The sequence below is a fragment of the Mirounga leonina genome, unplaced genomic scaffold (genome assembly GCF_011800145.1).
Source record: "Mirounga leonina isolate KUSES-001 unplaced genomic scaffold, KU_Mleo_1.0 Mir_166, whole genome shotgun sequence".
NCBI classification, from domain to species: Eukaryota; Metazoa; Chordata; class Mammalia; order Carnivora; family Phocidae; genus Mirounga; species Mirounga leonina.
Window position 1 is genome coordinate 25,470,797 of NW_023270418.1, and position 12,153 is coordinate 25,482,949.

A 12,153-nucleotide genomic window follows, 5' to 3' on the forward strand; every position below is an offset into this window, starting at 1 on the left:
ATCTTTTACTTTGTACTCTTCTATAGAGATTGAATGTTTTACTATAAGAACGTATAATTTTGGGACACCTGGGTGGCTCAGTCAGTTAGGTGTTTGCCTTTGGCTCAGGTCATGGTCCCAGTGTCCTGAGATGGAGTCCTGCATCAGGCTTCTTGCTCAGCGGGGAGCCTGCTTCTCCCTCTGTATGCAGCTCCCGCTGCTTGTGCTTCCCCTCTCTCTGTCAAATAAATAAAAATCTTACCAAAAAAAAAAAAAAAAAGACTGATACTTAAGACAGTCTGATACTTAATGAAACAACCCAGATTCTAATAACAGATGGTGGATAAACACATTGTGGTAAATTTTTAAAATGTAATTCTATTCATTAATAGAAAATATATCAAATTATAGATTCATAGAACAACTGGATGATTCTCAAAAATATTTTGCTAAGTCAAAGAATATGCACACAAAAGACCATATATGGTTTCATTCCATTTATATGAAATATAGTTAGGAAAGCACATTGTGATTACCAAAGGCTGGGTATGCAAGAAAGTAACTGTCAGCAAAGGGATAAAAACGAAATTTTGGAAGTGATGAAATGTTCTATATATCAACTTTGGTGGCAGTTATATGGATATACACATTTGTCAGAACACATTGAATTGTACTTAAAGTGGACACATTTTATTGCATGTAAATTACACAGTAATAAAGTAACATTTTAAAAAACCTGTATTATTATTACCAAATAAAAGTAAGTTAAGGATAAAAGAAGTTAAATCACATGCTCAAAGGGCATATATCAAACTTTAAAAGCAAAATTCAAATTCATTTGTACCCATTATCTATTATATAGTACACTTGACCCAGAGGGATTTGTTATTTGTGAAGAAAACGATGTATCCATTAATAGAATAAAAAATTAAAATTATATGATCATCTCAATAGACACATAAAAAGCATTTTACAATACTCACCGTCCTATCATAAAAACTCTCAACATATTGGGTGTAGAAAGAGCATACATGAATATAATAAAGGCTATATATGAAAAGCCCACAGCTAATATCATACTCAATGGTGAAAATTTGAAAGTTTTCCTCTATGGTCAGAAATAAGACAAGGGGTGACCACTATCACCACTCTCATTTGACATAATACTGGAAGTCCAAGCTAGAACAATTAGGCAAGAAAAAAGCATCCAGTATTAGAAAGAAAGAAGTAAAAGTGTCTCTGCAGATGATATGATCTTATACATAGAAAACCCTAAAAACACTATCAAACAACTGTTAGAATAAGTGAATTCAGTAAGTTTATGCAGAATACAAAATCAAAATGCAAAAATAAGTTGCATTTTTATATACTAACAATGAACTATTTGAGGAAGAAATAAAGAAAAAAATCTCATCTAAAATAACACCAAGAAAAATAAAATAGGAATAAATTTAACCAAAACATTAAAGATCTGTACACCAAAAACAAGTCTTTGATGAAAGAAACTGAAGAAGACATAAATAAAAATGTATCAAGTGTTTATGGATTCAAAGAGAGTTAAAATTGTTAAAATGTCCATACACCCCAAAGCCATCTGTGGATTCAATGCAATTCCAATAAAAAAAAATCCAATGACATTTTCACAGAAACAAAGTAAATAGTCCTAAAATTCATATGGAACCACAAAAGACCTCAAATAGCAAAGCAAACATGAGAAAGGACAAAGTCGGAAGCATCACACTTCCTGATTTCAAATTATTTTACAAAGCTGTAGTAATGAAAACAGTATGGTACTGGCACAAAATGAAACAAAACAAAATGAAAAAAAAAAAAAAAAACCAGACATATAGACCAATGAAACAGAATTGTGAGCCTAGAAATAAGCCCATGCATATGGGACGCCTGGGTGGCTCAGTCGGTTAAGCGTCTGCCTTCGGCTCAGGTCATGATCCCAGGGTCCTGGGATCGAGTCCCGCATCGGGCTCCTTGCTTGGCAGAGAGCTTGCTTCTCCCTCTACCTGCTCTGCGTGCCGCTACCCCTGCTTGTGCTCTCTCTCTCTGACAAAAAATAAATAAATAAAATCTTAAAAAAAAAAAAAAAAAAAAACCCATGCATATAAGGTCAACTAATATTTGACAAGGGGGTCAAAAATACTCAATATGAAAAGGATAGTCTCTTCAGTGAGACTGGGTGAAACTGGATAACCACATGCAGAACAATTAAATTGGACCTCTATCTTACACCACACACACACACAAATTAACTTGAAATGAATTAAGGACTTAAGTATAAGACCTGCCATAGGAAAAAAGTTACTTGGCATTGGTCTTGGCAATGGTTCTTTGTATATGACACCAAAGCACAAACAACAAAAGGAAAATTAGACTACATCAAATTTAAAAGCTTCTACAAAGCAAAAGAAACAATCAACAAAATGAAAAGGCAACCTGTGGATTGGGAGAAAATATTTGCAAACAATATATCTAAGAAGAGGTTAACGTCCAAAATGTATAAAGAACTTATGCAACTCAATACAAAAAACAAAGAACCAATTAAGAAGTGGGCAAAGGACCTGAATAAATTGTTCCCAAGAAGACATGCAAATAGCCAACAGGTAATGAAAAAGTGCTCCACATCGCCAAACATCAGAGAAATGCAAATGAAAGCCTAGTGAGATATAACTTCACAGCTGTTAGAATGGCTATTATCCAAAAGACAAGAGATAACAAGTGCTGGAGAGGATGTGGAGAAAAAGGAACCCATGTACATTTGCTGATGGGAATGTAAATCAGTACAGTCAATATGGAAACAGTAGGGAACTTCCTCAAAAAATCAAAAATAGAACTCTCATGTGATCCAGTAAGCCCCTCTTTCTGGGGATATATGCAGAGGAAATGAAATCATGATCTTGAAGAGATTATCTGCACCCTCACATGCATTACAGCATTAATCACAATAGTCAAGACGTGGAAACAAGTGTCCATTTGCAGATGAAGGAATAAAGATGATGTACAATGGAGGATTATCCTACCATTAAAAAATGGAAATTGCCATTTGTGTCAACATGGATGAGCCTTGAGGGTATTAGGCTAAGTGAAATAAGTCAGAGAGACTAAAACTGTATGATCTAACTTTTATGTGGAATCTAAAAATGTCAGACTCACAGAAACAGAGTACAATGTTGGTTCGCAGGGCTGGAGATGTGAGAAATGGGGAGATGTTGGTCAAAGGCAACAAGCCTTCAGTTATAAGATGAATAAGTTCTGGGGAATCTAATGTACAACAAGGTGACTACAATTAACAATACTGTACTGTATACTGGAAAGTGCTAAAAGAGTAGATCTTCAATATTTTCACCACTACCACCACTACACACGCACAAAAAATCGTGCTTATGTGACATGAAAGATGTGTTAACTAATAGTCTTTTGATAATCATTTCACAACATATATATGTATCAAATCATCAAATTGTACACCTAAGCTTACACAATGTTATATGTCAATTATATCTCAATAAAGCTGGAAAAAAAACACTAAACAGTAAATTTCCAAAATTAAAATCATAAAGAATATGTTCTCTGACAACAGAAGTAAATTACAAATAAATAACAATGAAGTATCTTTTAAAGTTCCAAATATATGGTAATTAAACATGGTCTTCTACATAGCCCGTTGGTTAAAGAAGAAGGCACTGGGAAAATAATAAAATTTTGCAAACTGAATGTAAAAAATACCAAATTTAGTTGTTTTCAGCTAAAGCAGTGTTTAAATAAAATATATAAACATTTATATGAGAGGGCGCCTGGGTGGCTCAGTTGGTTAAGCGACTGCCTTCGGCTCAGGTCATGATCCCAGGGTCCTGGGATCGAGTCCCACGTCAGGCTCCCTGCTCTGCGGGGAGCCTGCTTCTCCCTCTCCCCCTCCCCCTGCTGGTGTTCCCTCTCTCACTGTGTCTCTCTCTGTCAAATAAATAAATAAAATCTTTAAAAAAAAAAAAAAAAAAAAAAAAAAACATTTATATGAGAAAAGAAGTAAAACTCAATAATCCAAACTTTCACTTAAAAATCTAGAAAAGAAGATAAAAGATAATGCCAAGTAATTCTCAATTTTTAAAATCCAAGTGACACAGAAAGTATTCTTTCTTTTCCTAGACCTGAGTGTGTAGATTCAGGCTTGCAGGTCAGAAGGAAGAAGTCAGTCCCTATAGTTCAGAGGCCACAGACAGGATCCACAAACTCAGAGTTAGAGGGGAAAAAAAAGGATCACTTTATTCCTTTCTTCCCATTTCATACTGATCATTATAAAAGTATATTCACAAGAAACAGGAACCACTCTCATGACCCATGGTTTTTGGTTTTATTTAGTAGCTCAGAGAAGTATAGAAGGATGTGTTTCATAAAGACTCCTAGTTCCAAAAAATAGAGTAATAAGAATATAATAAATCCAAGGAACTGAGCTGAGAGCATCTTTATCCTGTTTATCTTTATAAACAATAAGAACACAGGAATGTTCCATGCCATATCAAGTGGGAATTTTCACTTAGAACAATGTTCCTCAAATTTAATGTGCTTACAAATCACCTATGATGTGATTAAAACCCAGATTTGGATATAATGGATCTAGGTGCAGAATGTGGTGCTAAATTTCTAACAAATCCCAAGATGATGCTGTTGCTGCTGGTCTGTGGACCAATGTTGAGGGACAAGAGCTTAGATTAATAAGTGAAGCTCATTTTTTCCCAGACCTGAGATTTTTAGCTGAGATATTTGAGGCATATTCATAGAGAATATCAAAATACATCATCAGAATGCAAAGCTATTTGAGCCAAAGATTTAGTTATGATTTATTGAAAACTGGAGGCAGTCCCGTCTTAGTGACCATATTTCTTCTGAGGACATTCTCCAAGGCTTGCTTTACATCTTTGTTCCGCAGACTGTATATCAGTGGATTAAGCACCGGACTTACAAAGGTGTAGAAGACAGCTATGATTTTGGATTCCTCGACAGTCTTATCTGTTGGTGGTCTTACATACATGCAGAAGAGTGTCCCATAAAATAGGGTCACAGCCATCATGTGGGAACCACAGGTGGAGAATGCCTTGTGCCTTCCCTCTGCTGATTTGATCCGGAGGATGGCAGCAATAATGAAGGCATAGGACACCAGGATGATGCTGAGGGAGTTGGACAGGTTGAAGCCAGCTGATATGAGCATGGCATGCTCTTTGACATGAGTATCAGAGCAAGAAAGCTTAATCAGTGGCGGGTCAGCACAGTAGAAGTGGTTGATGACATTGGATCTACAGAAGCTCAAGCGGAAGGTCAGGATAGCCTGCAAAAGCCCATCTGAGAAGCCATAGACATAAGGAAATGTGGCTAAGCCAATGCAGACATGCCTGGACATTTTCATACTATAGCGCAGAGGGTTACATATGGCCACATAGCGGTCATAGGCCATTGCTGCCAGCATGTAAATCTCAGTGAGGAGAAGCGCAATGAAAATGTAACACTGTGTAAAGCAGCCAGCAAAGGAGATGGTCTTCTTCTCTGATAAGAAATTAGTCAACATCTGCAGGGTGGCATTTGAGGTGTAGCACAAGTCTATAAAGGCCAAATTAGTGAGGAAGAAATACATGGGTGTGTGCAGGTGAGAGTCCAGCCTGATCAATAGTATCATGCCCAGGTTGCTGAAGAGGGTGGCGAGGTACACACCCAGAAACAGCACAAAGAGGAGAGGTTGGAGCTCAGGACGATCTGTAAGCCCCAGAAGAATGAATTCTCTTATTGCACTGTCATTTGTGATAGACATTTTCTGAGAGTCTGGACCTGCACTGGAAACAACAGAAATAAAGCAGACAGGAAGGTATCTCTCAAATCATATTACTGACTATTGAAATGATTTTTCTCTGTACCTCCATGTGTCATTCAAAATGAATACTACCCTAAACAGATTCTTTACTTCTCCTAATCATTATTTCATTTGTCTTTGTATTGAATTGCTATTATATTTCTCTATATAGACACCTACAGTTACACCTACAGATAACTATATTTATAACTATAACTATCCATATATATATACAACTGAGCTACATACCCTCTTGCTCTCTGTAATATTTTTTGCCTCTCAAACTCTACTTATCCCATAAGGCTCGGTATGTTTTATGCTTCCAGCACACCCTACATACTTCTCATTCATTTTGTAGCACATTACATAACCATAATGTGTCTACTTTCCACTCCTCATATATTCCTTCCACAGGGGCAGAGACAAAGTCTAGCTCATTATTGCACTGTGACTTCTTTTTTTTTTTTAAGATTTTATTTATTTATTTACAAAGAGTTGGGGGGCAAGCAGGGGAGGCGGGGCAGAGGGAGATAAAGAGTCTCAAGCAGATTCCTCAGATTCCGCTCTGAGCTCAGGGCCGGATGGTGGGCTTAATCCCACAACACTGAGACCATGACATGAGCCGAAATCAAGAGTCAGATGCTCCACCGACTGAGCCACCCAGACGCCCTGCGCACTCTGACTTCTAAGTAGTTTTTATGAAATGAATTTTAAAAAGAAAAGAAAAGGGCGCCTGGGTGGCTCAGTTGGTTAAGCGACTGCCTTCGGCTCAGGTCATGATCCTGGAGTCCCTGGATCGAGTCCCGCATCGGGCTCCCTGCTCGGCAGGGGGTCTGCTTCTCCCTCTGACCCTCCTCCCTCTCATGTGCTCTCTCTCATTCTCTCTCTCTCTCAAATAAATAAAAATCTTAAAAAGAAAAGAAAAAAAAACAGGGTAAGCATGAAAAATTAATTACTTACAAGTGTTTACTTCTCTCTGTATCCCCACAGAGCTTGACATGACGTCATGTCTTTAAGAGAATTAAGAGCTTTGTGAATTTTAGTGTACAAAGAAATTTTCTGGAAAACTTCATAATCAAGAAAAGTCAGAGAAAGTTTGTTTAAGAACCTCTTACGTGGGATATGGGGATCTTCATATGTAACAATTGTCCAGGATTATAAAGCAGATGTTCCCAGAGTCACAATTTTAAAAGGCACAGTCACAGTGGTCTTATAAACTTATGGCAAATAAATGAACAAAGAATCATCAAATCGTATTAATTCTCACTCAGTATTTTGCAAACAGTCTACAGCGATGACAATGTGTCGATAAAGAAACCAGTTTTGCATAGTTAGTATTTAAGTTGTTAATCACAACTTTATCTGTCTAGAGGTATGACAATCCCCATGGCTTTTTTAGCTCTCCTTTACATCATTACTAGTGTTGAACTTCCTCTTCCTTCCTCTCAAATGCCTTTTTTTGCCCTTTTTCTCATATTCAATTTTTTAAAACTGGCCCGATTCTTATCTCATTTCAAAATGAGGCACTGAAACCTAGTTTAGTCTAAGTTTTAAAGAGCCAATGACAATGTCTTTTTGCACTTTATCTCTTTTATCCAGAAGGGTAAGTACTTAACATTTGTTGAATACACTAGTAACAGTTACTGATAATGAGCAATGACCCTTAGCCATGAGTTTTCATTTCCTTATTTGTAAATGGGAATGATAACTTCTGCCTGCCTCTAAAGTCATCGTGGACATCAAACTAGATGTTCATAAAATAAGCGTTTATTGATACTCAACATATCATGTGATTAGGCCCTGCGGATGCCAAAATGAACAGAACCTTCAAAAATCCATGCCCTTCTAGCATTTGCATCTGTTGGAAAGAGACACAGAGTAGTGAAAGTAAGTAAATGGTGAGTCGAATGGCAGTGTTATAGAGAAAAATTAAGAAAATGGAGTTTTGTGGAGAGGGTGTTCAACTTTTAAATAGTAACATCACTGAAATACTCATGAAAATGTGACTGTTTTTAGCAACAAACTGAAGGAGGATGAGCACAAGCAGTAAGCTTATTTTAAGAAGGGTGTTCTAAGGAAAATAAAGAACAGAGGCAAAGGTACCATATGTGATCTTTCTTTGGAACTGCTAGGGATGTGTGTGTGTGTACAAGTTTCATGCAGAGGAGTGAAAAAGTCCCAGCTTAGATGTTCCCTAAAATGTAAATGATTAACTTCTTTGAAAGCCTGATTCATCTCCACTTATGAGTTTCCTACCAAGAATAGCAATGACCTTCACTGCAGAACAGGAGTCAGTGGAGAGTTGCAGCTACTCTTCCAGAAGTGTCTAGCAGGAAATTACCCTTCAAACAGCATATTTCTTTAAATGACATCAACAGGATGGCTTAGGAGGTAATTTCATATTCGTTTGCACCCAGGAAACCCTAGAAAGAGTGGAGATAGTGTTCCCAGAAAAATGGGGAAAAAAAGATCAGGATGTGCAAATTTCAGATTTATAAAAGGCATGACAGGAAATTGGACTTGAGAGGTTCATTTGCAGAAAAACTCATTTATTGCATGTCACTAAATGACTGCCTATGGAATCTGAAATGGTCTTGACCCATGAACTCAGTGACTTATGTGGGATCCAGAAACATCCACTTGAAAGTGGAGCAGAAGTCCTGATAAGTTAAGACAGGCACAAAAAAGACAATGAATAACATGTTTGCTGAAAAAGAACATCACAGATGACCCAGCTGCCTGTGTCAAGCCAGAGTGAAAGGTGAACATCTTCTGAACAATGAGTTGTGGGTTTAGTAGTTTACAACCAAGAAAAGTCCCTAACTAATGAGGAAAGAACAAGCAAAAGAGTTGCAAAAGGACAGTACAAAGCTGCAAGTGGTAAAGCGTGGAACTAGGATTAGCTAATAAACAGGGTCCAGTACAAAATAAGAATGTTAGTTATCTATGTTCAAAACTTATCAAGGATTTCAAGATGGTGATATCAGGGCATGAAACCTAGCTTAACATGCTTCTGAAATCAGGGTAAGGTCAACTGCACAATGTTCTTGCCCATGAAACCAGGTGTTCCTGGAACACAGAGACTAAAAGAGCTGATGATGGGGATATAGAAGGAGGAGAGCATCCCCGTGAAAAGAAGAAGTAAAAAGAAGAAAAAGGATAAAAGGAAAAAAAAAAACTCAGGCAAGGATTCAGCCCTGGTGAAAATGTGCTAAAGGGCAACACAGCTCAATTCATCTAGCTGTCTAGACAATTTTGTAGCCCATTCTTTTACAAGAGAATGAGAAAAGACTTTGTTTCTGAAAAAAGGGAGAAAAGTTAAGGAAGAACCCTTAGCAAGAATTCAGTGAAAGAACGGGCTTTAGGCTTCTTCCTTTTTTTTTTTTAAATGCAAATCTCTTTAAAAAATCTAATGAAACCACTGAAACTATGGATCCACAAAGAGGATAAATGCACACACTCAAAATCTTGCCAAAAAGTAAATAAATAGATAGACAGATGGTAGATAGATATAGATAGAGATAGAGAGATAGATGATAGATAGATAGATGATGATGATAGATGATGATAGATAGATAGATAGATAGATAGATAGATAGATAATAGATAGATAGATAGATGATAGATGATAGATAGATGATAGATGATAGAGAGATAGATGATAGATAGATGGTAGATAGATGATGATAGATAGATAGATAAATAGATGATAGATTATAAATGATAGATAGATGATAGATATAGAAAGATAGATGATAGATAGATGATGATAGATAGATGATAGATGAAAGATAGATGATAGATGAAAAGGTTCTGATCCTATAGCTTAATTAGGGACACCAATGAGCTAAGTCAAATTCCATATGAAGGTGGGAGCAGCAAAGCAGACAACACGGCTGGTGCATGGACTTCAAATATATTGTCCACTTCATCAGCATCACCAACCACCTGATGGCAACTACTGAAACTCTTCCAACTCTGGGGGAAGTAACAACCTATTTAAACCTCTCTTTTCAAAACCGGTTTGTGTTAGTGCCCATTTACTTTGTCTATTCTTGAAATGCCTATAATTTATTTCTGCTTTTATATCTGAAAAATTGTTCCATATTAGAGAATATGAAGATGGCCATACTTCTCCCACACAATGGCACTGAGGCAACTGAGTTCATCCTCCTGGGACTGACCAGCCAACGGGAGCTGCAGCCCATCCTTTTTGTGGTGTTTCTCCTGATTTACCTCATCACCCTGACAGAGAACTTTGGATTGATTGCATTAATCAGACTCACTCCCCGGCTGCAAACACCCATGTACTTTTTCCTCACCCACTTAGCATGCGTGGATATTTTTTATTCTACTAATCTATCTCCTCAGATGCTTGTTAATTTCCTCTCTGAGAAGAAAACCATTTCCTACATGGGGTGTCTGGCCCAGTGTTTTGTTTTTGTGACTCTGCTCCTTACTGAGTATTACATGCCCAGTGCCATGGCCTATAACAGGTACATGGCTATCTGCCATCCCCTGCACTATAATAGCAGAATGTCCAGGCCACTTTGCACCTGCCTTGTCATTTTTCCCTACCTCTGGGGTGCTATGGTGGGCACAGTGCAGGTAATATTGACCTCTCGCTTGTCCTTTTGCAGACCCAACATCATCAACCATTTCTACTGTGCTGACCCACCCCTCCTCATGTTGACATGTTCTGACACTTACATAAAGGAGACTGCCCTGTTTGTATCTGCAGGGATTAACCTCACTGGTTCCCTACTCATCATCCTCATCTCCTATGTTTTCATTTTCATCACAATTATGAGGATCCGTTCCAGCGAAGGGCAGTGCAAAGCCTTCTCCACCTGTGGCTCTCACCTGACCACTGTCACTATGTTCTGTGGGTCCCTATTCTGCATGTATCTGAGACCAATAAATGAGCAGTCTGTTGAACAAGGAAAAATTGTGGCCATGGTTTGTATCTTTGTGAATGCAATGTTGAATCCATTTATCTATAGCCTGAGGAACAAAGATGTGAAACAGGCTTTGAGAGCAGTGTTTATGAGAAACCTTGGTACAGTGGAGAAAAAGTCCATTTTGACAGTCTCCCAGTGAAAAAAAAATCTCAAAAACAATTGAAAAGCAACCCATACTGGTTGTATCTGAATGCAATTCTCTGGAGTAACAGTAAAATTTTTTATGTATGCATAGCTTAGGACCAAGTGATAATCCTAATGGAAACAATAAATGGGACTATTGTAAGGAAATAATGGCTGTTGGGAAACACATCACCAGAAGTCTTCTGTTACAGTTAAGCTAGGCCTGTGTTCAGTCTCACTCAAGAACTCACTTCCACTTGACTAGTAGGCAGAGAAGTTCTTTCTTTCAGTTCATAGGTCAACAATATTGACCATCACTGAGCTATTCTTACCAGCAAAGTGAGGTATGAAATATGGTATGAATATGAAAATGACTTACATCCATATAATATATTACATAGTTTCCTTTAATGAAAGCTGATTATCTTCTCAAAAAAGGCTCAAAGTTCTAATTTCAGATGTTTGTTCTCAACACACTTTTGATGCATTGTTATGTCGACTAAGCCTGAATTGAAAACCATCTGTGTTTTATTAATTTCACAAATAACCAAGTTTTTTACATTTTAATTACCCAAAAGATTTGTTTCATTAGTTTCCCCTAATCAAAACAGATACCTATGTGAGTGGGAGATAACCATTCTGGATATAAAATTTTCATTGTCTACATATGAAGTTTTTATGATTTTGTTCCTACAATATTGACAATTATTTGCTCTATAATTCTACATATTACCTTTCAGTTCTTGTCTACCCACAAACTATTTTAAAATAACAGCTGCTCTAGGGGTGCCTGGTGGCTCAGTCAGTTAAGTGTCTGACTCTTCATTTCAACTCAGGTCATGCTCATGAGATCGAGTCCTGCATTGGGTTCCATGCTCAGCATGGAGTCTGCTTAAGATTCTCTCTCTCCGTCTGCCCCCCAACCCCACTCCCACTCTTTCTCAAATAAATAAATTAATCAAACCCAATTAACATTGTGTGTGTGTGTGCATGTGTGTGTGCTAGAGACACAAGAAAGGTAATGATGAATAAAGTACTAAAATATGTTGAGCATTCGCTATGCTCTACAGGCACTGTGTTATTTTTCCTGCAATATTTTATTTAAATCCTATGAGATACGCAGTATTATAATCCTCATTTGCACCTGAGAAATTGGAGGTACAAAAGATCTGTGACTCTCCCAGAATTACAGAATTACCTAATGGAATCTAATTTATACCCAGCTAATGCAACTCTCATTCT

The 12,153-nt window shown here is 37.4% G+C and overlaps 2 protein-coding genes across 2 annotated transcripts; one reads left to right on the forward strand and one right to left on the reverse strand.

Annotated features, from left to right (window-relative positions):
• Positions 1-4,819: 4,819 nt before the first annotated feature.
• LOC118016289 (olfactory receptor 5M11) lies at positions 4,820-5,788 on the reverse strand. Its single transcript, XM_035013728.1, has one exon. The coding sequence runs from the start codon at positions 5,786-5,788 to the stop codon at positions 4,820-4,822; it is 969 nt and encodes a 322-aa protein (XP_034869619.1).
• Positions 5,789-9,883: 4,095 nt separating this feature from the next.
• Positions 9,884-10,927, forward strand: LOC118016290 (olfactory receptor 5M11-like). The gene has a single exon (XM_035013729.1). The coding sequence runs from the start codon at positions 9,944-9,946 to the stop codon at positions 10,925-10,927; it is 984 nt and encodes a 327-aa protein (XP_034869620.1). The 5' UTR covers positions 9,884-9,943.
• Positions 10,928-12,153: the final 1,226 nt, after the last annotated feature.

What these genes read in the sequence shown, in the direction of transcription:
- LOC118016289 (XM_035013728.1), bottom strand. Translation starts at nt 5,788, where the DNA reads ATGTCTATCACAAATGACAGTGCAATAAGAGAATTCATTCTTCTGGGG.
- LOC118016290 (XM_035013729.1), top strand. Translation starts at nt 9,944, where the DNA reads ATGAAGATGGCCATACTTCTCCCACACAATGGCACTGAGGCAACTGAG.